At 40.1% G+C, this 25,233-nt stretch overlaps 2 protein-coding genes across 2 annotated transcripts; one reads left to right on the top strand and one right to left on the bottom strand.

The window, feature by feature from the left end:
- Window positions 1-2,657: 2,657 nt before the first annotated feature.
- On the bottom strand, window positions 2,658-3,784 carry LOC116927774. Its single transcript, XM_032934833.2, has 5 exons — window positions 3,623-3,784; window positions 3,434-3,519; window positions 3,225-3,331; window positions 2,960-3,125; window positions 2,658-2,841 (listed from the first exon to the last, which is right to left on the bottom strand). Exons 1-5 carry the CDS (start codon window positions 3,702-3,704, stop codon window positions 2,740-2,742), a joined length of 543 nt encoding a protein of 180 aa, XP_032790724.1. The 5' UTR covers window positions 3,705-3,784; the 3' UTR covers window positions 2,658-2,739.
- An 11,819-nt stretch (window positions 3,785-15,603) lies between these two features.
- LOC116927725 (homeobox protein B-H2) lies at window positions 15,604-24,710 on the top strand. Its single transcript, XM_032934768.2, has 4 exons — window positions 15,604-17,209; window positions 19,558-19,930; window positions 22,276-22,457; window positions 23,811-24,710. Exons 1-4 carry the CDS (start codon window positions 16,393-16,395, stop codon window positions 24,068-24,070), a joined length of 1,632 nt encoding a protein of 543 aa, XP_032790659.2. The 5' UTR covers window positions 15,604-16,392; the 3' UTR covers window positions 24,071-24,710.
- The last annotated feature ends 523 nt before the right edge of the window (window positions 24,711-25,233 follow it).

Genomic DNA, 25,233 nt, shown 5'->3' with positions numbered 1-25,233 from the left:
TGCCACGATGCAGATTATTAAAGCTTTAATCGCCATGGATAAACTCATCACGCACAACGTCTCCAAATCGAGTTTTGAGGCGTGGTCGGTAAAATCCAACAACGGGAGTTTAAGCACAATCAGAAGCGTCAAGTTTCCACGTTTGGATAGTGATTTGTGTCATTCGATATCTGCATTATGTTTCCGAATAATTTGCAACAGAGGATTAGAGGGGTATACATATAGATGCAGCTCAAAAGATGACGATTTCCCCACCATTGATCATAGAAGAGCATCTCCTTTTTTCGATTACGAAATTATTTTACAAGTACTATAGCAATCAAACTCTCAATTACAGGTCAGCCTGCAATATAGGTTTCATTCAGGTGAACTTTGCATATAGTCTATATTACGCCTACGAATGTACTCGGTTTATCATCCGTATGTGGAGCGCGATGAGCAACAAGATTTATATATCTGTTGATGCAATCCCGAATCTTCAGTTCAACTCTTGCGTGGTATTTCTTTTTGGTGTAGTGATGTCTTTTTTGTCCCCTCACGGTTGAAAACATGGGAAATCAAGGCGGTCGATTATCGTGAAACTTGTTTTATAAATCTGTTGCAAGCAAATTAATTCAATCATGATGGACGATAAAAACACGAATCAATCTGAATAACAATATAGGCTTATATACCTTTAGAAGAGGAAAAGATTAAAGTTTTTAAACTAATATAGAATTTGGAAAGCTAGATTGGCTTTGCCCATGAATTCGTCAACATAACATTTCCTGTTCGCAGGTGGACGAAACGAACGTCAGTATCACTGATAAAATGTATTGGAATCTTACAAAATTAAATAAGAATACGACAAGACGGTGAAGGACGTTGGTCACTTCTACGTTGTTGCCCGAAATTTGGTCAATGAACTCGTTTTTCGTCTCATTCTAAAGCTTTCACAATGGGACATGGGTGACTATATACCTACCTGCTGCTACATGTTGGCTATACCCTTGACCGTGATCAGAACGTGATTTTAAAAAAGTTACCGCTTTAACATGTTAACTTTGGCTTGCTTACTACGCCCCTGACCTCGGTTGAGATGACATGGAATTTAAATGATTCTATGAAAACAGTCATACAGCATGATGTAGCTAACGTTCGACATTTGTATAAGTTTTCCTTTTTTTTTTTTTTGTGTGTTGAAATGATAATAAAAATATGTAACCTAGAGAATTTAGCTTTAGGATAATACATTTTGAAATGCTGAAACTCAATGTTGAGAAAAGCGGGGCTCGACCTCGATTACCTGCGTGAGACCCGGTTTACAACCGGAAGTCACCGGCACGAAGCTGACGAAAGCTGAGAAAAAACAAACACATTTTATGTGTGTCGTGCATGGCACAAGTCACGTTACACCTTCTTGTCTTTCCTAATTAGGGATCACAAAACAACTGAAGCCCGAGTTCTTGTTTGATGTAAGTTCTTTTTCTACCGTTAGATGGCACGAAGTGAAACATTCGTAGTTGGAGGCCGCAAGCTTTTTTAGATAGGCATGATTTCACTAAGGATACCTCACTCCGTTCGCGAAGATCCCGATAGGGTTCGGCCCTGGTTGCTATTGAATCGCGGCAACCTGCTCCAGATTAGATTCGGTGTTCTCGAAGTTTTCGATAGCCTTGGAGAAAACAGAATCAGAGTATAATCAAAATTGACCGCTAATTTCGATTAAGTTATTGCTGGTTTTCTCGTTAAATCAACCGATTTTAAAATATAAAAAAATGTGTGGCTAGCGCTCGAACTTAAAATTTTGATTTTTACGTTCAGTTAAAACTATAAATCCAATTAAAAAAACAACTTGATTTCCGCAATAAGCATTTAATTCTGGATTGAAATCGTGTATTTTAAGCAACATTTGACATTTGGCCAAAAACGAAAAAGTGGGAAGGCCATCTTGTTTTCGTCAAAATCTGCAAAAATTGACATCCCTTAGAATTCAATAAAAACACACATGTTATACTAAAAATTAAACGCTGATTTCGGCTGGAATATTAGTTTCCCCATTAATTCTATCGTTTTTGAATAAATCGCTGACCAACTTATTGCTGGCGCGCCAGCACCACCACTTTGTTTTCAACGTTTATCTAAAAAACTATAAGCTTTTCGTTAAAAAGAACTTGTGTATCGTGATTGTGGTTTAATTACGAATCGAAATCATGTATTTTTTACTCAATCTAAAATTTAGACAAAAATGAAAAAGTGGGAAGGCTATAGCCTTCTTATTTTTGTAAAAATTTGCAAAAATCGACATCTCCTAGAATTCAATAAAAACAGACTTGTTATGCTCAAAATTACACGCTGATTTCGGCTGTAATATTAGTTTTCCCGTTAATTATATCGCTTTTGAATAAAATACTGACCAACGTATTGGAATTCGGCAAATGAACTCGTTTTCCACCCTATTCCAGAGCTTCCACATTTGGAACATAAAGAACACCTGCTGGTAAGCATCGATTGCCTATATCACTGCAATAAGAAGTTGTTTTGGAAAACTCATATAGCGGTTTAACCTGTTAACCTGGCTTGTTGACTATACAATCGACGTCGGCTTAGCTAATATGAATCTTATTTATTCATCCAATGAACCCATCTTATCTTTTGATTCACTCATCGAGAAAAAATTATTGTCTAATGTCTTTATTTATTTCTTTTTCGTGTACAATCACATGAAGGAGAGCCCTCACGCAGAATTTTCAGTTCAATTTAGGCGGCAACAAGTGTGTACTCGAGTTCAATGCAGCCAAGGACGGCCTCCTCAGGTGTGCCGATGGCAGTGACGAATTCAGTGACGGTATTGTAGTCACCCTGCATTGAAATAAAATATAATTAAATCATGAATAATATACGCGCGCAATGCTATAGAGGCATCTAAACTATATAATTGAAGTGCAATTTTTTGGATATTTTAACAGAAAAATCTTACGTTAATTCCACCGTCGATGGCGAGCCATTGTTCGTCGAAGTTGACAATAGCGTTGGGCGAGTTGTAGGTTCCGGCCAAGATCGGGCACTGGCAAGGCAGCTCAGGTGGGAAGAGCGGGCACACCAAATTGGGGAAGGTCTCGATGGCGAAACAGAGAGGGATTGTGCTATTGAAATTTTATGGAGAGGTGTTCGTATATAGAGAAAAGCATATCATTACAATAACCAGTCGTCGTTTGTTCTATAAATAAGTAATTTTCTAATACCAGGTTCCAGAAATGCCATCTAGACAAGGGACTTGAAAGTTGTCAGCAATGCGAGTGGTGACTTTACGGATGTTCAAATCGTCCGGAGAATCGATGGCACTGGTGAACTAAAGCGATAATATCATATGGAATCAAATTCAGTTGAGGATTACATATTTCTCCATCTTATTCATTCATTCAAAGAATTTATTACAAAATAAGTAACTTACGGAGAAGCTAGCAAGCATGTCACCGGGAACGGGCACTGGATCGGTATTGATGGTTCCGGAGAAGGTGACAAGGGAGCCGGGAGCACCTTTGGTATAGCCAAATGAACACATAAACATCGTATAATTCTATTTAACCTTTGCTTTACTTCACTAAAGTGAAAAAACAAAAATAATTGCAAAAGATCATACCACAGTCGCGGACGGAAGTGATGCGGAGGTTCTTGGCCGAAACGGCCGCCACCAGAAGAGCTGCAACAACCAACAATTTCATTCTTGTTTAGAAGAGTTTACCTTGGCACAACGAAGATGTGAGCGTGATTCAAATGGAAGATTTGGCTTCCTTTTATATCGTTAAAATATTGGCGGTTTGCCGTTGCGTTGATTGTTATTGTGATGATTATTGAAACCACCCAATTGTTATCGCACAAGGTTACAGCCAATAAGAGCGAAGCGAGATTAATAACACCACAAGTTCAAACTCCACTGGAATTTTCCATGGTTCTGTTTGATATCTCAAAAACTGGGAGTTTGTTTTTAGATCAATGAGACGCGTGTGCAACACCAATAACTATTATTGACAAAATCCTTTGTTTCCCTAGCGATAAAGACATCAGAAAAAAACTGCCCAAGATAATGAAGAACTTTGTGCTTATATTTTGCCTGTTTCATTTCACATCACGTTGCAAAACACGGTAGTTTTTAATTATTTTATTATTAGGTTACTATGATTTTAATTAAAATTTTAGCTTTTTCAAGTCTGGCGCCTTGGCATCTACGTTGTCAACAGTTGCGTTCATGTTTTGTACAGTAGGTGGCGTTAGAATGTACATTTCTCCGAAAATCAAGCTTGGTGAAAAAGCTCTATCCTCCGGCCGAATGGATGTGCATGACACTTTGTCAATACCAAACGTTTCCGATGATCTATGCAAATCATAATAATCAACAGTGAAAATTGGAATGAGTCATATGTTGGCTCATGCATTGCATATGTCGGTTCATCTGCTGCAACCGACAATCAGTAGCGGAGATTAGATATACAATGTAAACTTTCAACTGGCGGATTGAGATGGAAACGGTGTGAACCATTAATGGTTCGGACAGATGCAAACAAACTATATAACGTTGGAACTTGAACAGTTGTTTTCATCAGAGTTCTAGACGTTCTGACAATCAAATTCAAAGTCCTTTTTTACACGAGGCATGTATTATATACTCAGATCGGGAATACTAAGCTATCGGTCTTGAAGCAGCAGATTCCTAATCTAGGCGCTATAGTCTAATCATTTTATGTACCAAATGAAAACAGCTATTAAACTAAATAAACCGACATTATAGCAACGAGCCCTAGCAACAGACTCATTCCAGCCAAAAGCTTATTATATATCGCCTTCTAACATACGCACTGTAAGAAAGAAAGGCATACGTTTTTAAGCGTTAAAACCACAATATATTGGTTCACATCTCATAAAATCGCAGTCTTTAAAACTTTTTTTTTTTCCATTGTTTTTATCCGGTCCGAATTTCTAGACAGTATATATAGGTAGACGAATGGGAACAAAAATGGAAACAGGTACATGGAGGTTTTCTGATGTATATTTCTGTATAGGGGAGTGAGTGGCTGCTGCTGTGCGGTGCGTTTGATATGCGTGCGTGATCCTCATTACGACGATGACTGAATGCAGTGAAACTCGGCACGGAATCCGTCCCGGCCAAACGGTCACATTTTTCAGGCTACTTCCGACGCCCGACTATTATCATCAAAACAAAACAACAACAACAACAAAAAAAAACCAAAGCAAAAGCAGAGAAAACAACAGACCCATCACACGCTGGTGAGGGGGAACTGCTCGAATCTGTTCAATTTCGTTTCGCTTGTTTACCGCTGTAGTTCTTTTTTTTGTAACGGTCAAACATACACACGTCCAATGATCGAATCCATCCGAAAATCTCATTTCCGCTTGGGACTTTTTGTTGGTTGTTTCCCTCTCTTATTTTTTTCCCCCGACAGTCCCGCTCGGACGTTGTCCACTTTCCCTAGATGGATCTGATTGATCAGCACAAGTGCGGCAGGTAGTCATTCATCAAAAGCCGCCGTCTAGCGAAGAGCAGAGAAAAGCGAAAAAAATATTAGGGGACGACCTGCCAATTAGAGAGTCTATACAACATTTCGTCGCCCAGCATTTTAAAACGGTTCAACCTTGGTAAAAAAAATAAATAAATAAGACCAAAGCGAAAATATATCCGAAGAAATGGAGAGAGCGTGCTGCAGTTATCGCAGGAGAAATGACGTGACCGTGACACCACTCCTATTCCCCGTAGATATACCTACAAAATCAACGACAGGGACATTGGAATGAAATGCTTATTCAAATAAGAAAAAGGAAGAATATATACGAGAACGTATCTATGTACACTATTTTGCGGATGTAGATCAGCAGAGGAGGAACGATGTCTCACATGTCAAAAGCCACTGGAGAATAGCGTGGGCAAATGGGAATAAAGAGACTGACAAATGCACGTCTTGTGTGTATATACGTTACATGTTCAAACACATGCAGTGCTGCTATAGATGAATACCAAGTATGACAGCAGTCGTAATCGTATACACAAAGTATATAGACTGCCGTCTTTTTTTGTTTGTTTTTTTTTTCATCCGTCAATGCGGCACAAAACTGCGCTTTGGCTCTCTTGTAATGCAGCAGTCCGCATGTTATGGCACTGTCTTGTGCGTTCGCAGACAGTGATTAGACACGACACGGATAGGCATCGGTGAACGCGATCTGCTGCCACTCACGCGCAATATACACACACCCATTTTTATTTATTTTTTTTGTAAATTTTTTTTCATTTCTTCTTCATAGTCCTATAGGTGCGTTAAGGCATAAATGAAAGGTCTCCTTTTTATTTGCCTACGTTGTATTGCTTGAAAAAAAAGAGAGAGAATTCAAGTAGATTTTTATATATGTGTGCGGGAAAGTCATAGGTGTATTATATCCTCGAGGAAACAATAAGACGAAATAGATATTTTTTATGTGAGGGTATATAACTATATACGACAGTAGTTATGGATAGAAGTTATCACTTTTGGCAGTCACGTTCAATGGCTTTCCAAACACAGCCGTAATGGGGAGAGAAATAGACTATTAAAAAAAATAAATACTTTTGGGTCCTCCATAAAGTTTCATTTCTTTTTTCTCTCTGAATTCTTTTAATTCACGTTATTTGGCCGGTAAATAGCAGTAAGATCGAAACCCGTTACCGTCGTCCAAACATCGTTCTTGCGGAGATGACTATATAGTTTAAAATTTCAAAAAAGAGCCATATTGAGTCTAGAAACCATAACGGTGAAATCGGAAAGAGCAAACAAACATTTCGGAAAACATTTCTGAATCATTGGCAAGAAAATAAAAGAAAAAATAAATGACGTACCGCTATAATCACTTGAGCTCTATATATCGTATATATTACACGTTTGCTGGGCGATCGGCACCTGCATCTCTAGCGATAGATAATAAAGACTGATGCTTGTTGTCATCATCATCATACCGGCATATCCAATGGAAAATGAGGCAAAACAGCAGCGGCCCCCCCCCTAAAAAAAACACACACACACCGATGATGATGATGATGCTCCCGCTTTTTTCCCTTCCATACACCGCGTGTAATCATCACTGATGCAACAGTCGATATATATTTGAAAGCATACTTTGCCTATCGGCGAGTTTCTTACGTCTGCTGCGATGCGGTTGTTCAAAAAAAAAAATGGCTATCGACAATTCGACAAGCATCAACATAAAAGATCTGGGCTTATAAGTTTGGGTTCTTTTTTGTTTTTCTTCTCCAGCATCTAATGCCAGAAAAAGCCAACAGAACATACAGATTTTAATTGTATGGTATCACGCAGTTGGGCGAGCAGTAGCTCGAGAATTCCTATAGACACACCCAACAGGTAAAAAAGAGGGAGAATTGTACAGCTATCCAATCACATATTCAAATGCACTGGCATATCTTTTCTTTTGGGCGGCCAGCAGGTAAGAAAGAAAAAACAAGGAGATTCAAAAAAAAAAAAACTAAAAAACAAGTAGATAAAGAAGGAATTTGATATACTATAGCCTATGCCACACTATTGTTTGAGATGTCTATAATCAAGTTGATCGCAGCGCGCCAGAGCTAATTGCGCGCGCGCGTAAAAGAAGTAGCCGCATTTTTTGGAACGTGATGATGTGGGTCTCAAAATGATTCCCATTTTATTTTTTTTACTTTAATGCCTTCAAACGGGAAAATTCCTTCTAACTTTTACGGCCAGATAAAAAGAATGAACAATCCAACTTAAAAACAAACCAAAAAAAAAAAGTACATATAGGAAATAAAAGAAAACTATTTTTCACCGCACAGCTCTGAACGACGCAATCATTTTCGAGCAAGTGCTTTATTATTATTTTCATTTCTTTCCTGTGGGCTATGGTGAATGTCTAAAAACACGTATATCCGCTGTATATATATACTATACACGCATTAGCCTAATAGAAATCGCCATATGCCTATACACACAGAATGCGGTGCTGTGCATTGCCTATAAGGTTATATATATGTAGTCTATATAACGACGACTAGATTTATGATTTTCTTTTTATCCCTTTGCGGGTTATTGGCATATAACGGATTACATTCGTCATAATAAAATTGAGAATTAAAAAAAAAACGATGGTTCATCACTTGGTTAGTGTATACACAGCACAAGGAACATTGGCTCGTTTTTCCCTTTGTGTATAGGAAATGGTATAAAAGCGCTTACCATCTGTTGCGCTCTTTTACATGTCTTGTACATCTCTACCAGTGTCGCTATAGGTACTATACATCTACTACTTTTCATAAGACACTGTCAGTGTCTGTGTCAACTCCGTCGTCTGTAACCTTCTCTTTTTCTTTTCTTTTTTCCATCATCATCATCATCACGGGCACCCAATTGCAGTTATTACACACACGCGGCCATATAGCGCTGCGGCGACGGGAGGGAGCGCGGGCGGCATCACGCTCGACAGAGCACTCGATATGTAAATTGCCCACAATTGAGCCACCATAATCACACGGTATAGAGCCGGAGCACAGCACTCATTCACACACGAAGAAATATACCGGGATCAAAAGGGAAAAAATAAAATAATTCTTTTTCTTTTTTTTTCACTGAATGATGAAATGGAGTTTTATATTTCTCTTTATTTTTTCTTATACGACTCTATTAGGCCGCTACTGGGTTCCCGCCAGCTCCCACCGACACCGCTATTAAACGCAGACACGTCACCGCTATCTAACTCGGGTCCCGCAAAAACCAAAACAAAAAAAAAATGCCTTTGATGGTATATTATAGATATATACGATGTTTCTTTATAGACGCTATATACAACAATATAAGATCTGTGCGGTTTTATTCTATTTTTCGTTTTCTGACTGATGGCTTATCCCTCCCCCTTTTTTTTTCCCTTGATGCGCTTCGTAATAATTAACGATGAAGAGCCGTTCATTGCTCTCGTTTGCTCGGTTGTGCTGTCTATATACCAATCACCGCGTGAACGTGTGTGAAACGCAATGGGTTTTTTTGTATTGTTGTCATTATTTTTAGTGTTCCATGTGTGGATGGCGATGGACGAGGAGAAATCGTCAACTGGCAGCCGAAATAAAATCAAAACCGACAATCATCAAGCGGAGCCGATATTGGGAAAGCCGCACTGGGAAAATCAGTGCCGGACTCTCTCACAATTGATAACGTAATCGGTGTGCGCATTACATTATAGACTCGATGATTGATTCCCATTCGGCACGATGATGGGAGAGTGTATAGATAATTTAAGAGAAATAAATGTGTAATCATTTTGAGAAAGAAAATAATTCTAACTGAAAATTGAGACGCGCGTTATTGCGTTTGCAATGCCCCCGTACATGCACCGCCCGTAATGGGTTTATTACACGGAATACATGTGTGCGCGAGAAACGATGCGAATCCCCACAAAACATTTCGAAAACACAGCTGTCACAACCGGCTGCTGATGGTCTTTTGCATCCGCCTATAGATTTGATTTTTTTTTTTTTCATTCAATCGATGCTTACTTGCTGCGCATTTTCAATCGCTGAGCTGCAGGGGGATTATATATATGATTACATGATTCGATTGGCAACGGTTTCGAATCGGATTCGTTCAACGATGAAGCGCACTGATAAAAACGGGGCCATTTTCAAATAGCCTCGAAAACTCTATGGCCATAGCATGGAAGCAGTAAAACATGATCAGACGCGCGCACTCGCAAACGTGATGGCTCTCTTTTCCGCTGTGAAATCACCGCTTAACATCCACTGATGTATTTAAAGTACTCTTTTCTCTTTTCCGATATCGACGATCCGATATAAGACGGACACGTGCTTCTTAACAGTGTTGAATAGAAGTCCCCCTTTTCAAAAAGGGACGGAGGGTCCCATTAGGTGCGCCGGCCGGATGGAACCGCCGAGAGAGGGGGGGATAGAATTATTTGATGGCATCAAAGTGGCCGTCGTCGATGTGTGCAGCTTTCAGTCAGACACTCAATAAAGCCATTGAAAGAGCGCTCAGCTCTTTTGTGATCGACTATGTATAGATATATACACAAAATAACACAAACACACATGTATATAATCAATTTGAATCCATCAGCAAGTAAAAAGAAGAACTCCACAACAAAACTATATAAGGAATACAGAGCGTAATAGAAAGAGAGAAATAAAAAAGGGACGAGTGGCTTGAAAGTATATAGATGCCTGTTGTTGTTTGCGGCTTGGAGATTAGTCGGAAAACAGTTGGTTCTCGTTCAGGGCGTTCAAGTTTCTCCCGCTAAGGATCAAAACTCTCCTCCCTTTTTTTTTTTTCCCCCCCTTCCCTTCGGGCTTCTCTCGGGATCTTGCGAGCGGCGGTTATGGTTTACATATAGTACGCAGTCACGTCTCAATAGCCCTCTATATACATTTATATTAGATTGCTGGCAGTCGATGACAAAAGACTCTCATAATATAACAGAAGCGAAACAATAACACACACACATAAAAAAACAGAGACGGTTGCTCCGGAGAAGAGCGTGGCAACGGTTTGCGGTCGATCAAACTGTTGTGCCATCGTTGATGCCATTATCCTGAACTATAGTATATACATAGTCTCACACTCTATTCGTCTTCCTCATTTTGCTTGAAAAACTTGCTTCTTTGGTTACAAGCTTATGGTTCTATAATTCCTCCCCTCCCCCTCCCTGTCTGTGTTCTCTTCGTTCTCTTCTTCCTTTTATTTTTTTTTTTTTACGTTTTTACAGTCGGGGGAAATCGGAAACCGCTCATCATCAATGTCATTAATGACATGGTCATATAGAGTCTTGTCTATTTTTGTGTTCTCTGCCCCCCCCTCCCTTTTGCCAGCCCATTTCCACCTTCAGCAACGTGAAGCAATTGATTGGGAAATGAAAAACCCGAAACACACGACTTGCGAGTTCGACGAACCGCCATTTTTATTCTTTCTCATTACACACGTTCGCGGTTCGTCTCTTTTTATTTTATTTCTATTTTTTTTTATTTTTTTTTTGAAATTTCCATAGTGTTTTTCGTGTTTTAGTTTATCTATGTAGACGAAACTCATGGGAAATAAACGAAATCGTTTCTCCATAAATACTCCACTGTAACGTGCGCACCTGTCCAATCGATGGGCAGCAGTTTGAAACAAAAACTGCCAAAGGCTATTAGACAATTGAATCGAAAAGAAAAAGAAAGAAAAAGAAAAAAAAAAACACGCGGAAGAATTCCAAAATTGGATTGTTTTATGAAAGAAACTAGTCAAAAATGATGTCGAAAATAGAAAATTGAACGAATTAAAAAAAATAAAATAAAAAGCGTGCCCATTTTAAATCAAATCAAATGGTCGCTACCGGGGTTCGAACAGCTCGCATATAAGAACATCATAATATCAGCTGCCTTTTTTGTTTTTTGTTTCCCCCCCCCTGAGAGGAAGTTGATGTTCTTGCATGGCTGCGCCCTATAGCAGCAGCTGGAAACAAGGTTAAATTTTCACATGTCAAAGCGGCGACTGTATATATAGCGGGCGTGATTGTTCCATCATCTCTCTCCCCCTCCTTCTATATCGTCTAATGATAACAAGCGGCTACATATATACGTGAATACATTGCCCCCCCCCGTCATTTTTTATATATCGTACAGGTGACAGTATATACCAGAGCGTCCGTCGTGCGGGACAACTTCCGTTCCATTAACAATTAAAGTTTGCTTCTCTCTGTGCCCGTTTTTTTTTCTTTTCTTTTCTTTTACTCAGCGAAAAAGTGTCAAGCTATGTCGACATGATAGCGTATATAGCTTATGTACGGACGTGTAACAATGTCTGACGACTTGCCACAGATTTTTCCTTGTGTGATATAACAAGCGGAAGACGATATGTACAGCAGTCAGTTACGTATAGATGCGCAATGTTTCCATTGTTGTTTTCGCTATGCATAAAGTTGGGTTTCTATTGTCAACGATCAAGTCGAAATGAGAAATGATTTTTCGTTTCCTTCTTTATATATGCTGTAATATATATCCGTTGAATGAGGGAAGGGAATCATTGAATGTTGCCATGCGCAATGATTGGCGCACGTCCAGAACTGTTTCACCTGAAGAAAATCGTATGTAGCCTATAGTCGGTTGAACTAGAATTTAATAGCTATGGTGATTGTATTTAAAGACAAGACAAAGGTATATATAGTCCGAATGCGAATAATAATCATGGCTGAAGCACTTGAGCTATTTATAATTTGAACTTTTGCTTTTGTTTCGCAATGACTCAGGCCCGTCCCCCCCTCGCGGTTATGTATACCTGTACACAGCACCTGAACGTATATGGCTTAAAGGCCCGTTTTCGTTTCATCCCTTCAATATTCTCGAACGTTTCGGAATAATCTTTCTTAACATGCATCCATCGCCGATGGAGCCCTTCTGTCTTTCCCGTCTATAATTTCCTTCTGATTCGCATTGATTAGAGCCGCTCTATACACGTGTGTCTATTTTTTATGTGTGTGTGTGTGTGTATGTTAGGACGCATTTACTCTCCTCCTCTCTCTCTATGTGGCCGCCCAGCGGATCGCTGGCTTCTTTTCCTTCTTTCTTTTTTTAAAATAGATAATGTATGCAAATTGTTATTTGATGGCCTTGTTTTGTTTTCTTTTTCGGCAGCCATAACACCAGCAGCCATCGTCAGACACACGTAAGCACACATATAACAATCACCGCGGCTGCCCCCATCATATCCACTAGACGTGTTACGCCGCTAGCCATTCAATGTGTATAGCTTTCGTGTCACGACCTTGAAAAACAATCAATTCTTCACTTGTTTCCTATTTTTATGTACGTGCGCTGGCGAGGTCTCAGTTATTGATAACAAAATCAGGTGAGCTATTGTTTTTTACTTTTTCTTTTTGTTTTTGTGTGTGTGGTTGTTTAAAGACAATTTTCGATATTTCTTTTTATTGGCCATCAGGTAGGCGATGACTAACACGGCCATTTCGGGTTTGTCATTGTATATAAAGGTAATTCCGAGTATATAACGGAATTTGTTATAACTGGAATTTGAAACCGACTGGTGGAGGACATATGCAGCAACTATTACAGCTCAATCATGATTGCGAATTATACAAGCCCTTTAGACGTGTTGTTGTCTGATGCGTGTTGTTTGAAATCAAATGAAATGATATATCTACGTGAATTCGCTATATTAATTTACGTAAGAGATGCGCTTCGCTAATGAACGTAGGAGCCGTCGAGACAAGGGATTCAGAAGGACCGTAGACACAACAACTTGTCTGCCTCCCCAAAAAAAGAAAATGCGTCATAAATAACTGTGTGAAAGCCCTCCTCATTTTCAGTGTATTTGATTGTTGTCCAAATGACATTTGAACAAGGATAAACAGCGACGACAATTTCTCGCTGATGTGAAAGAAAGAAAGCAGACCTCTTATCTATATACTAAATTAGATTGTAAAAGACACAAAAAAGGGAGCGGGGGGAACATCGAGAATGTATAGACACAGACCCGACTCATCAACAACATTCAGCGGGTCGCCGGTGGTTCTCACAGCGGCTCAACTTCTCGGTCAGCATCAGCGATCATAAAAATTAAAAACAATTCGAGCTCGATATCAAAAGAGAGGGGGGTTACTATATGGTTATGATATTTTCACGTCTGAGCGCAGCTCTTTTTTGTTTTTCTTTCTTCATTTTACGGCGCTAAATTGGTCCGCTCTTTTTATATCCCCTTTTTTGTGTTCTTATTTTTCTCGGTAGCTTTTATAATTGCCTCATTGTTCAGCAGCCGATGGCTTGTTGTTGTCTCTTACATGTGAAGCCAGGGCAAGGACGAAACAAGCCCTTGGTCTAAGCTGCTCTTTTTTTTTCTTTTTTATTTAACGAGTACCCGCGGATTCAAATTTCATTGATTATATTTTACACCCCGAACGGCTCGAAGGAATTCCTTTGGTCGGAATGGATGTGCGGCACATAACAACAGCAGTTGCTGATGGCACAAATGAGCAGCTAATGAATTGTTGCGGTTTCTGGAACGGACTTGCAATAAAGCAAATATCAATTCGTGGAAGGCAAAGGAAAAAAACAAGACAAATCTAAACTGAGAGGTTTCCTTTTGCTCCGTTTTTGTTGATCAGTAAAAGAAAAAAGGGGGAAACAAGAGACGCTAACCAAGTGGCTCATTTGATTGCCATTAAAAGCGACTGTTCTAATATAATCATTCCGTATCATAAAAACTATTTTTTTAAAAATGCTATAATAGTTACGTATAGATTTATTGATGATATTGCCCCAATTGATATTCAAACTTGAACACTCCGTTTTTGTTTTTAAAGCAAAGTCTTCAAATAGCAAACAGTTCCCTTTCTTTTTGCTTGAAAAGGCAGCATTCTGTATAAGCTCCCGAATTTGGTAAAACGAGAACAAGAATGCTGTGGCGTTGGTGTCCAAGAAGGTTATCACACGAGAGATGGGGGGAAGGGGGGGGGGAAGGTCTACATATGTGTGCAACAATATCAAATGACTTGCTGATGATGGCGAGCTATTTCCAACTAGATTTTCTTGTTATTATTTAGCTGATTTCAAAAAAATAAAATATTCTATTAATAGCACCAGACAGGGGCAGTTATAATACAGATCGCATTACATCCACTTGTTTCATTTCTAATTTTATATCCGCCTTGTTATGCATTCGTCTTGTTTCTCTCTCTCTCTTTTTTTTTTATTTTTTAAGATGGCCAAAGTTGATTCGGTACGTTTGCCCGGGTCTGAAAAGCGAGAAGAGTCTCAAAGTCAAAGTCCCTCCATCGTCATATATTGTCTTTTGATACGCATCACACTGTAACTGCTGGCCAACACGAGATATATATTTATAGCTTCTCTACACTTGATATTGGCCTTTTATAGACAGCAAGTTCGATCAAAGATATTCATTGCAAACGTTCTCAATTTTTTTTGGATTTTGGATTTTTTTCGGATTTGTGTGACCGTTTCCGTTTCGAGGTGATTACCGTTAACACAGAGTGTACGATATCTCCCCCAAAACAAAGCATACATGAGTTTGATAGAGGTTTTTATTTTTATTTATATCTCATGAGCACAGCACTGAAAAGGAAACGAAACACGACCCTTTTGTCTAATTCTCTTTTATGCATATCTAAAAATGGGAGAAGGAAGCGAAAATTAGACGTGTGTGTGTGTGTGTGTCTGCCCTTATTTAGCCGCCGCCGGTGTTTATGCTGTTCCTATACACACCGCTGTGGCAATGGCACATATCACTCAAAAAAATAAAATAAAACAACCTCCACCTTCTTTTTTTTTTTCTTTTATAATTTTCAATCCTCCACCGTCACCACTAGAAAGGAAGGAAGGAAAATAAGTGTTGATGGAGAGCTGCGTGTGTTCGCCTTTTTCTTTTTTTTTTTTTCAAGCTAAACATATCAGCTGAGAGCTATAGCGCGTTTTTCTCTGTGTGTGTGTGTGTCTACACACACACAAGAGAACCCCCGCTGGGTGTTGCTGGTTGGAACTCTCTCTCAATTCCGTGTGTACAGCACACACTGCCTGCTGTCTATGCGCGTTTGATGCCACCGTATTAGTTTACTGCCGAACGCCGGCCAGAACGGTCACGTGTCGTCCATCCTATTATTTTTTCTTCTTCTTTTTCTTCTTCTTCTTCTTCTTCTTAAGGGGTTTATAATACCCTCCTCCTTCTCACCCCCTACTTGTTGTGTGTATCGTTTATTCCATCTCCTGTTAATTAAAAGTTGAAAAAAAAAGAAAAACAAACAAAAGAAAATCGGCCTTTTCAAAGATTGGGCTAATGCTGCAACAGCGCAGACGGACGCCATTTCAAAGAGACTGCACATATAGAGACATCAAAAGCGAAACACACCAATCACCGCAACAAACCATTGTGTGGGAGGAGTGTAGGACGGCCTGCATGTGTGTGTGTGTGTGTGTGTGTGAGTGCGCTGTGTGGTGCTGGTGATATCAGCCAGTCGCATTTACGTCCATCAGTTTCCGCTCGACGCCTCAACCCTGCGGATGAAAACGTATTTAAACAAAAATCAATCAATCAAAGGAGGTATGTGTGTGTGGGGGGAGGGGGGTCCGTATTTCAGCGAAACTTGCCATCTGATCATATTATGCATATGATTATTTTCGAGTTTTGAACTTTGAACGTTTTTAACGGATCATTTGACACGCCGTTTTGAAAATAGTTTCGCTTCGTGTGCGTCCGGCTTCATTTGATGTGCGTCCGTGCCAGTGTCCAGCTGCGTCCATTCGAACGCACCAATTAGTTGCAAACAAAAAAGAGAGGATTTTTCGAATAGTGAACGCTCATTGATTTGTGAGCTGTGCATTCAATTATCGCAGTGATGGAATCTTCGACTAAAATCAAAAACACGACAGTCATCAGATCGGCGTCCACGTCGCCCACTGATTTATCGCTGTGCAACTCCAAACGCAAATCGATTTCGCATCAATCGTCCAGCAATCACCACCACCACCACCATAACAACAACAACAACAACAACAGCAAACGATTCCGATTATCGGAAGCTGGCGAATCGGCCGGCGAATCCGAACAGAGGGGCAGGTCTCTGAAAAGCACGGCTCTTCCAGCTTCCTCTTCGGGCGCTAGTTCGCCCAGCCGGGCCAGCATCGAGAGTCACGCGGCTGCTAAAATGCTGGGCATGCCCGATCAGAACACGGCCTCCATGCTGGCCGCCATGGCTTTCGTAACGCGAGCCCGATCGAGTTTCATGATCGGCGACATTCTCAATTCATCCAGATGGACTGACCCGGCCTCGCAGCCTCAACAGCACGGCCAGCAGCACGGCCAGCATCATCATCATCCATTGCTGGGAGCTTATTCTCACCATCAGGGGGCGTCTCATCAAGCTGCAACGGCGGCTGCCCTGATGGCCGCTTCGGCCGCCGCCCATCATCACGTGCCGCAACACCTCAATCAGCTACCGCACGGGCTGCACAACCTTCATCATCACCATTTATTGCAGCATCCGTCCGTGATGGAGGCCGTCCACCACCACCAGAGCGGCGGAGGCGGTGGTCATCACCATAATCTTCTTAGGCAAAGAGACACGCACAGCAAATCCGAAGAGGAAGAGGACGCTGATTCAGAGGTGGACGTCGAATCGAATGCCAGTTACAATAGCCGTCAAACCAACAGTTGTGAGTTCGTTGCATATTTTCCATTTGTTTTAAATGGCCGTTCTTATTGTTCATTGTGATGCGTGTCTGACCGAGAAGAATGGCAATTGTTTGGCGCTATACAGTTGCGTTGGCTGTTGTTTTGTTTGGGTTTTTTTGGGTTTTTTTTTTTTTGCCTGGCGGTGATTGGTTCACAGCTCTATCATTAACTTTGAAAACAAATACAGCAGGAAAAGAGCGGCAACGGCTATCCGTGCAGCGCACGAGTATTTATGCATCTTTCGTACATACAACGCAAGAAATACGTATATATACAGTATATATGATGGCAGCTGATTGAAATCATCATCGAGCTAGTCACGCAACTCGCCAATCACTCGTCTGACACTTTCAATCAACCCCCCCCCCTTTTTTTACATTGCCCGTTCTTGTTTCTTCCGTGATTTTTTTTTTTTTTTTGCCTTAACTTGGGATGAAAGGAATATGTGCAGTTGCATATATTTAAGTCCATCAGCGGGGGGGGATTTCTTTTGTATACACACGCCTGAAGCCGTTTCTCTTATATAATATTGCTCGTTGCTCCGTGAATCGATTCATTTTTCTCTGAATATTATAGTTATGCATATTTAGCGCAGCCGCAATCATTTCATATCGCCTATATATAAAAGGTCTATACTTATCAAAAAGAGATTTACGATCGGGCTGACAGCGGTTCCGAGGAAAATCAAATCAGAGCTGGTCTTTTGCTGGGGTCGGTTCCGTTCTCACATCAACGTTAACTCTGATGCGATATGATGACGCTATAGCCGCGAAATGGCCAGATGTTCAGGTCAAATATTCTAAATGCAGAGATTTGAAAAACGAAAAAACAAACCAAAATCGTTCCTTATATTAGTAGATTTGAACGGGAATAATGAGCTATATATGCAAATGGGGGTGTATTATATACATATACGAAATTCGTGATGATCGTTGCGTATATTTGCCATATCACGGCCGAGGATTGACTGTAATAACAAAAGAGGCGGACGAATTAGTCTGACATTGAGCAATCGTTTGTTGGCTCGTCTTTTCCTGTTCTGCCCTCCCCCTCACTGCTGATATGTTCTCTCTCTTTCCGTCTCTCTGTGTGTGGCGCGATTTGCCTGCTGATCCCCCCCCCCCTCTTTTTTTTTAGCTGCTGTTAGGCCGGAAGTTGTTTTTGTTTCATGTCGGATTGTTGAAGGAAGCACCGAGGAACCGCACACACAAAGAGGGGACCTATCCGGTCACGCACGTCACAAGTCCCTTCTTTTTCCAAACGATTTCCATCAAACAACTTGATCATGCGATCAGATTGAACACAGAAAAACACAACGTTTCGTTTTGAAATTCTTTGACTCTTAACAACAACAACAACAAAAAGAAATCCGTATAGGCTATAGACATCTCGTTGGAGGGTTGAGAAGTATATTCAATAGCCCCAGCCGGAGTCAAGAATTTTCAAGTTACCTGTGCCCCCCCTTCGTTTGTGTGTGTGTGTGTGTGTGTGTTGTTGTTGTTATGATCGCAGTTTTTAAAAAATTCAAATCTTTCGCCTTGTTATGTCTACATTTGGCTTCATCGCTGCAGGGGCTTTTGTGTGTAATGGAGACCGTGTGTTATTATACGCGAGTTGACATGCTGTCATGAACGAACAACATCGACTTACACACGATGACGTTTTTCAAAGTCGACGGCAGAAATTGCGATGGAAAAGCGCACGCGATCATTTGTCGGGGTTTTCGGAGCATTTTCGAGAGACGCACACAACTGCGCAGTCAACTAACGTCAAACAAACTTGAGAAAAAATGCGATAAATAAGCAAAAGATAATTGTCCTATTATTTTTCTAATATTACCTGAAGCTGATGCTTTTTTTGAGTTGCTATTATAGAATAAATAATATCCGCCTTAAATTATGTTAAGGATATAGTATAGAGTCATTGCGGTCCTTATATCTTTCGAAAGAAATGGGCGGTTGACCAAGGTAAAACCGAGTCGCAACGGAGGCATTCAATTACATCCGTTGGAAGAGACACAGCGGCAATTAGGAAAGAAAAAGGGAATCGATCTCCATCAAGAAACAATATAAAACGATCGACAATATCGTGCGTGCGGTTATAGACACAATCGCCCAACCTTTGTGTGTTCATTTCCCCTTACATTTTTCTATTCATTTGTTTCGTTAATGTTTTGAAGTTGTCCATCAGCGCCATTTTGATTCAAACACACACCGATGTGATGCGCGTTTTACGGCTGATCGAAAATGAATGGGACTGACGAACTCATTTTTGTTTTTTTCTTTTAAAAATTGTATTATATTAACGTGTCGTTTGGTGCGTGCAACAGTGACAAATAAGGAGGACGGAAACGACGAGGAAACGGACGACGAGGAAGAGGAGGAGCTGAGGAATGCCGTCGGTGGTAGCGGCAAGGTTTCGGCAGGCCTAGAAGGAGCGGCCGGCAAGAGCGGAGGCGGCGGAACAGGAGGCCATGCAGGAGCTGGCAATTCTTCATCGCGACCCGCTTCTTCGCCACCGTCTCCGTCGTCCTGCGGCCGGAAGCAGCGCAAAGCTCGGACGGCCTTCACCGATCACCAGCTGCAGACGTTAGAGAAGAGTTTCGAACGTCAGAAATACCTCAGCGTTCAGGACCGGCTCGAACTGGCCGCCAAACTCAGCCTGACCGACACTCAAGTGAAAACTTGGTACCAAAATCGCAGGTATAGGCCTCCATCATTTTTCGATATTATTTCAATGACGTTCACATCAGAGCTCTACATTTTCAATATAGTTTAAATTAAGGGCCGCATATATAACATCGGCCGTCTTTGTTGACATAACACAGTGGCTATACGGCGCTGTATATATAAAAGAACTGCCATCGGATATACGGGGATATACTTTGTTATTATTATTCCTGTTGGGTTTTTGTTGGTTGACGTCGAATAGAAGTCGTGAAATCCGTGGAAATGGACGTACTTTTTTTTTATGTGACTATAAAATGAAATATTAAAATAAGAAAAGGAAGGAAAAGACTGTAACGGTCGAGTATGGAAAACAAAGTTAGCGTCTATTGTGATTTGACTGGGTGTGGAACGACGGAGAAATGGATGACGCGCATGCGCATTCATCGACAATGAAAAACGTATCAATCAGCTTATTCAATCGCAAAGTTTCAAAACGTCAATTCTACAGTCACCATCGAATAAAACGCGTAGACGTCACATAGGGTTCAATAAGCATCGCATTTCGTTTGAATGAGGGACCCCATTATTGGGCGAGGTTCTGGTTAACGGGCGTGTCTGACGGGCTCCTTCTTATGTGGTGAGAGATCATCATCTTTGTCGCGACAAAGACAAAAGCCCCCGACCCCAAAAAAAAAGAAGAGAAGAACTGACGAAAAACAAAAGTGGTCCGACGCCAGACGCCGCCATTGCCGACTGCTGCCATTAGAGGACGGCCGCTACCCAATAGGAAACTCTCCTTGTATTTTTTTTTTAAGCCCTTTTTTTTTATTATTATTCCTTTATTTATTTTTTTTTGGTAGTCCCTTCGAGGTTCCCCTCCCATCCATCTCTCGCCCTATACACACACCCCAATCTAATGTAAAGCACTTTCAAGCTTTCTCTCTGCATTGTGTAGATTGTTTGTGTTCGAGCTTAAACGACAGCAGCATCTCTCTGCGTTTATTGCACAGTGCACACCAAACACACGCCCCGTATCGACCACCAACAGCTAATATCCTTTCTATACATCCACCACATAGAGAGAGCCAGCCTATGACATCATATCACGACGAAAAGGGGGGCTTCCTTTCAGCTCCGCCCATTGGAACAGAGTTGCATGCACACACCAAACGATATGTATAGGAAAGAAGAGAGGGGTGAGAGAGAAAAATGAACGTCGCTAGGGGGTGGAAGAGGGTGTGTAATTGATCGCTTGGCACTTTTTTTTTCCTTTTTTTTCTTCATTGCCCGTCGATATAGAAAGCGTCGTGAAATTAAAAGGTGCGCATGCGCAATGCCGAAATTGAAGGGCGATTGGCGCTTCTGCGCAAACATCTATCGACACCTGGACAGCACGATCGATATTGCATCAGCTCTCTTGTATATATATGGCTGGACTGCTATTATTATAGTTGTTTGCAATTAGATCGTTGGGTTGTCCAAGTTAAGGGATTTTTATTTTTTTTGAAAGAGGCAATTTGTTACGTAACCGGTAGAGCCTCACGCGTGTTTTGTTTTTTTCTTTTCTTTCTGGCAAATTGTATGTAAGCCTTTCCAAAGTTTGGTAATTATATATATATACACACGGGTTAATTATTATTAAATTTTTTTTTTTTTGTTTGTTTCGTTGTTTTTACGACACTTTTAACGAGCACACAACAAACGATGATGGTCTTTTCAGTTAACGTACGTAACGCCAAAGTTGACATGCACCGTCATTTCTATAGATAAGAACATTCTACTTGAACCAGCGGATGTCTGCTGTCCTAAAAAATTAATTTTTTTAATACCTCCCCCCCCCCAAAAAAAGAAAAAGGCAAGAAAATCTCATAAAATTTATCGCTGTGGGAAAAAAAAAATGAAAAGGTAATTGGAGAGCTGACAAATGAAATGAAATATATGATGATATGATGTTTCACATCCACATTGGGCAATAAATTTTATTTGATTGTCTCATTATACAGCAAAGTAGCCCGTCATTTTCTATACATGTCTGTCCAATAGCGAACGATTCCCCTCGACCAATTATCTCCGAAATTCTCGTCTTTTGAATGTTTCGTGCTGGAAAAATGGACGCGAGCCAATCCGAATTGCGGAGCAATTATCTTTTAGAATAAGCCTATATATTATTGAGCATATGTCGTTGTCAAGGAAATGAAAAGAACCTTTCTTTTTCATCACACATCGTTATGAAAAAAAAAAAAAAATTATATGTTGAGCTACTTTTATGGACCTTAATTGACGTCGGATTCCGACTGTTTGTGGTATGTTATTCATTTCTTTAATTTTCATTTTTTTTTTTCTTTTTCATTTTTGCCCTCGGACAATATGCAAAAAAGAACCAAGTGGAAAAGACAGACGGCCGTGGGATTGGAGCTGTTGGCAGAAGCCGGGAACTACGCGACGCTGCAGCGTCTGTACGCCGGATCTGCGGCCGCAGCCGCCGCCGCAGCCGCTGCTTCGTCACCGTACGCTCCTTGGGGCTATCCAGCCGGACCGCATCTCAACGCCTTACCTTCCAGTGAGTGATTCAATAACGTTCAATTACACTTAATTACATTATGCGCACGTAATACATATAGACTATATATTACACCTATATACCTGAATGGTGCAAAGGCAATTTGCATTTCATATTGCGTTCACACGGTGGTCCCTTTATAGGTCCCGCAAAGGCTTTTAAATAGGGGACGATGATGTGTGTTGGTGATTTAATTCGTATACACATTTTCGCAACTTGTGGTTATGGAAAATTTCACCTTGCCGCTCTCGAGCGCTAATGCGCCAAAGAACTGGAACGTACACCCCCGCAGGCTTTGTCTCCATTAACATCTCATTTCATTCTTATATATTTCTAATTCTACATGTATATATCCTATATATCTACTGGTGCTGTTTGTGTTAACCTTCGCCTTTGCTGTTCGATGTTTCGCTCGGTCCGTGACGATCGACATCAAAAAGACTTGCGCGCTTGCTTCACTTTATTTATACGTTTGTGAACATAAATTTCTAGGAAGTTCTAAGAGTAGATAGAAACAAAACAACAAAAAAACAAAAGGAACAAACTAATTGGACAAGAATGGGCGTGTATTACCCGTATTATATACCCCCGGACAAGCATCAGATTAACGTTAGAAAGAGCGTCGCTTGCGTGATGCGTGTCTCTTAAATATTACGACATCAGACTTTGCTATATGGTACAGGATAAAAGTTTTCTTTTTTTTTTTTTTTAACACGAGATCCTCGTCTTCACGAACGACTAATTTCGTTTCTCTTGTTCTAACTTCTCTTATTATATATATATATATAATTAACCGCTTATTGGTTAGGGGTTATGCCGATTTAAGGTTTTAAAAAATTAAAAACACTGGCGGGTTTATTGACGCGCAGATTATTATGCATATGCTGCACTCATTATGTTAGTTAATGGGTCACATTTTCTTATAGACTATCCTCTATCACCAAAAACATCCGATTTTTTTTAGTGTTTTGTTTTTCTCTTCGGAACGAGGCGGGAAGTCTTTTCCGGTCTGTTTTCTCTTTGAAACTTATATAAACGGCAAGTGAACACGCGGCTTCTTTCTACGTATATATAAATATCCAAATGATGGCTCAAGTGGTTGGAAAACGACGGGGAGTTTAGTTTTTTTAAAACAACAACAACAACAACAAATTCCCGCGGTTAAACGTTAGTCGGTGTCCTTAACGAGACGGAAAGAAAGAAAGAAACGACCCAAGACTTCGTCCATCCCATAAATATATATTTTTGTTTTCTCTAATACCGCCGTGTGTGTGTGTGTATGGAACACACACACACACACGCTCATTAGTTAATAATATCCATTGTTACACCAAAACCATTTCTTTTTTGCAGGTGCTTTGGATATGTATTACCGACAAGCGGCGGCGGCTTTGAGTCAACGAGTTAGTCCAACGGCTCTGCAACAACAAGCGCCTAGAGGAGGGGCTTTTCCGTCATCAACGGCAGCCGGCCCAGCGGGCGTGTTGTCTCTGCCGGCCAACAATAGTCCCGGACAGCGATCGTCCACCTCATCATCGCTGTTGAGTAATTCGGCGGCAGTGGCTACGGCTAACAACAATCTCAGCCGGCCGTCTAGTGTTGAGAAAACCTAACGACATATTATTACAAATGAAATTGAAAAAATGGAACAAAAAAAAAAAAAATTAAAAATTAATAAATAATAAATAATAAATGAATAAAATAAATAAATAGCCTCAAGCATTCCTCCTGACAGATTCGTTCGTGAATCTCGACGAAAAAAAAAAACCAACAACAAATCCCGATGAGAACCAAGTTCTTTTATTTCGGAATTTTTTCTACTACAATCTCGTTTTTTTTTCCTTTTTTTTTTCTTTTTATAATTTAATTTTGATGATGAAACAAACAAAAAATTGCGCAATTTCCCTCTGAAAAAAAAAAATAATGTTTTTTTGTTTTTTTTTTGTTTTTTGTTTTTGGTTTTTTTTTGTGGGTGATTTGTTTAGTTATACAGCGTCAATGTTTGTGTTTGTTTAAACCTATTTAGATATTTTTTAAAAAATCGACGTGTGTAATGTGTCCGTGTTATTTGTTTGCGTTGATTCATGTTTTCTTTTTTTTTTTTTGTTTTTTTTTAGTTAATTATTAATAAGGCTATACAGCAGCCTGGAGGGTCGGTTCAAAAAAAAACAATTGTGGCCCGCTATCAAACAAAGAAGAAAAGGTCACGTGTATCTACTTTTTATTTCGAAAATAAAAGGTTGTGAAAACGTCTGCAAACTGATGCCCTCTAAATAAATAAATAAAATAATGATTAGTCTATAGCGCTGCTGATGATTGGAAGCTATGATGGTAACGATAGTTTTTATGAATGTTATTCCAATCAACAGTAAATGAAAATGGAATTCCAGACTAAAGGCAGAGCCGAACTGGATGGCGAGAGACCTCACGCACGTCGGGTCTATAATGCATTTTGTTAACACGTCAAAATGCCTAAACAACAAATTCAATTGATTGATGATTCATCATCATCGAACTCTTTCTCTCTCTCTCTCCTCCCCTTATTTTTACAGCGTTTCGATTCGTATGAATAATATATACAATTCAAAAAGAGAATCAGGCCCAATAGATAGGTATTTATATATAGCCCCGACGGTGTTATGTTATATCATTACAAACGTTTCATTATTTGTTTATGTGTGTGTGTGTGTGTGTGTGTGCTTATTGTGTGGTATGTTGTGTATGTATTGAATAACAAAAAAACAAACAAACAAGTGAGACAAACAAAAAATGAAGA

The sequence above is a fragment of the Daphnia magna genome, linkage group LG7 (assembly GCF_020631705.1).
Source record: "Daphnia magna isolate NIES linkage group LG7, ASM2063170v1.1, whole genome shotgun sequence".
NCBI lineage: Eukaryota > Metazoa > Arthropoda > Branchiopoda > Diplostraca > Daphniidae > Daphnia > Daphnia magna.
This window is presented reverse-complemented; position numbering and strand designations above follow the sequence as displayed.

Bases quoted from the DNA above. Each gene is read 5' to 3' on its own strand.
- LOC116927774 (XM_032934833.2), bottom strand. From the start codon at position 3,704: ATGAAATTGTTGGTTGTTGCAGCTCTTCTGGTGGCGGCCGTTTCGGCC. The intron at 3,520-3,622 runs GTATGATCTTTT...GCTATACCAAAG, and splicing joins CACTTCCGTCCGCGACTGTG to GTGCTCCCGGCTCCCTTGTC. The intron at 3,126-3,224 runs GTATTAGAAAAT...AAATTTCAATAG, and splicing joins GATGGCATTTCTGGAACCTG to CACAATCCCTCTCTGTTTCG.
- LOC116927725 (XM_032934768.2), top strand. From the start codon at position 16,393: ATGGAATCTTCGACTAAAATCAAAAACACGACAGTCATCAGATCGGCG. The intron at 19,931-22,275 runs GTATAGGCCTCC...TATGCAAAAAAG, and splicing joins ACTTGGTACCAAAATCGCAG to AACCAAGTGGAAAAGACAGA. The intron at 22,458-23,810 runs GTGAGTGATTCA...TCTTTTTTGCAG, and splicing joins TCTCAACGCCTTACCTTCCA to GTGCTTTGGATATGTATTAC.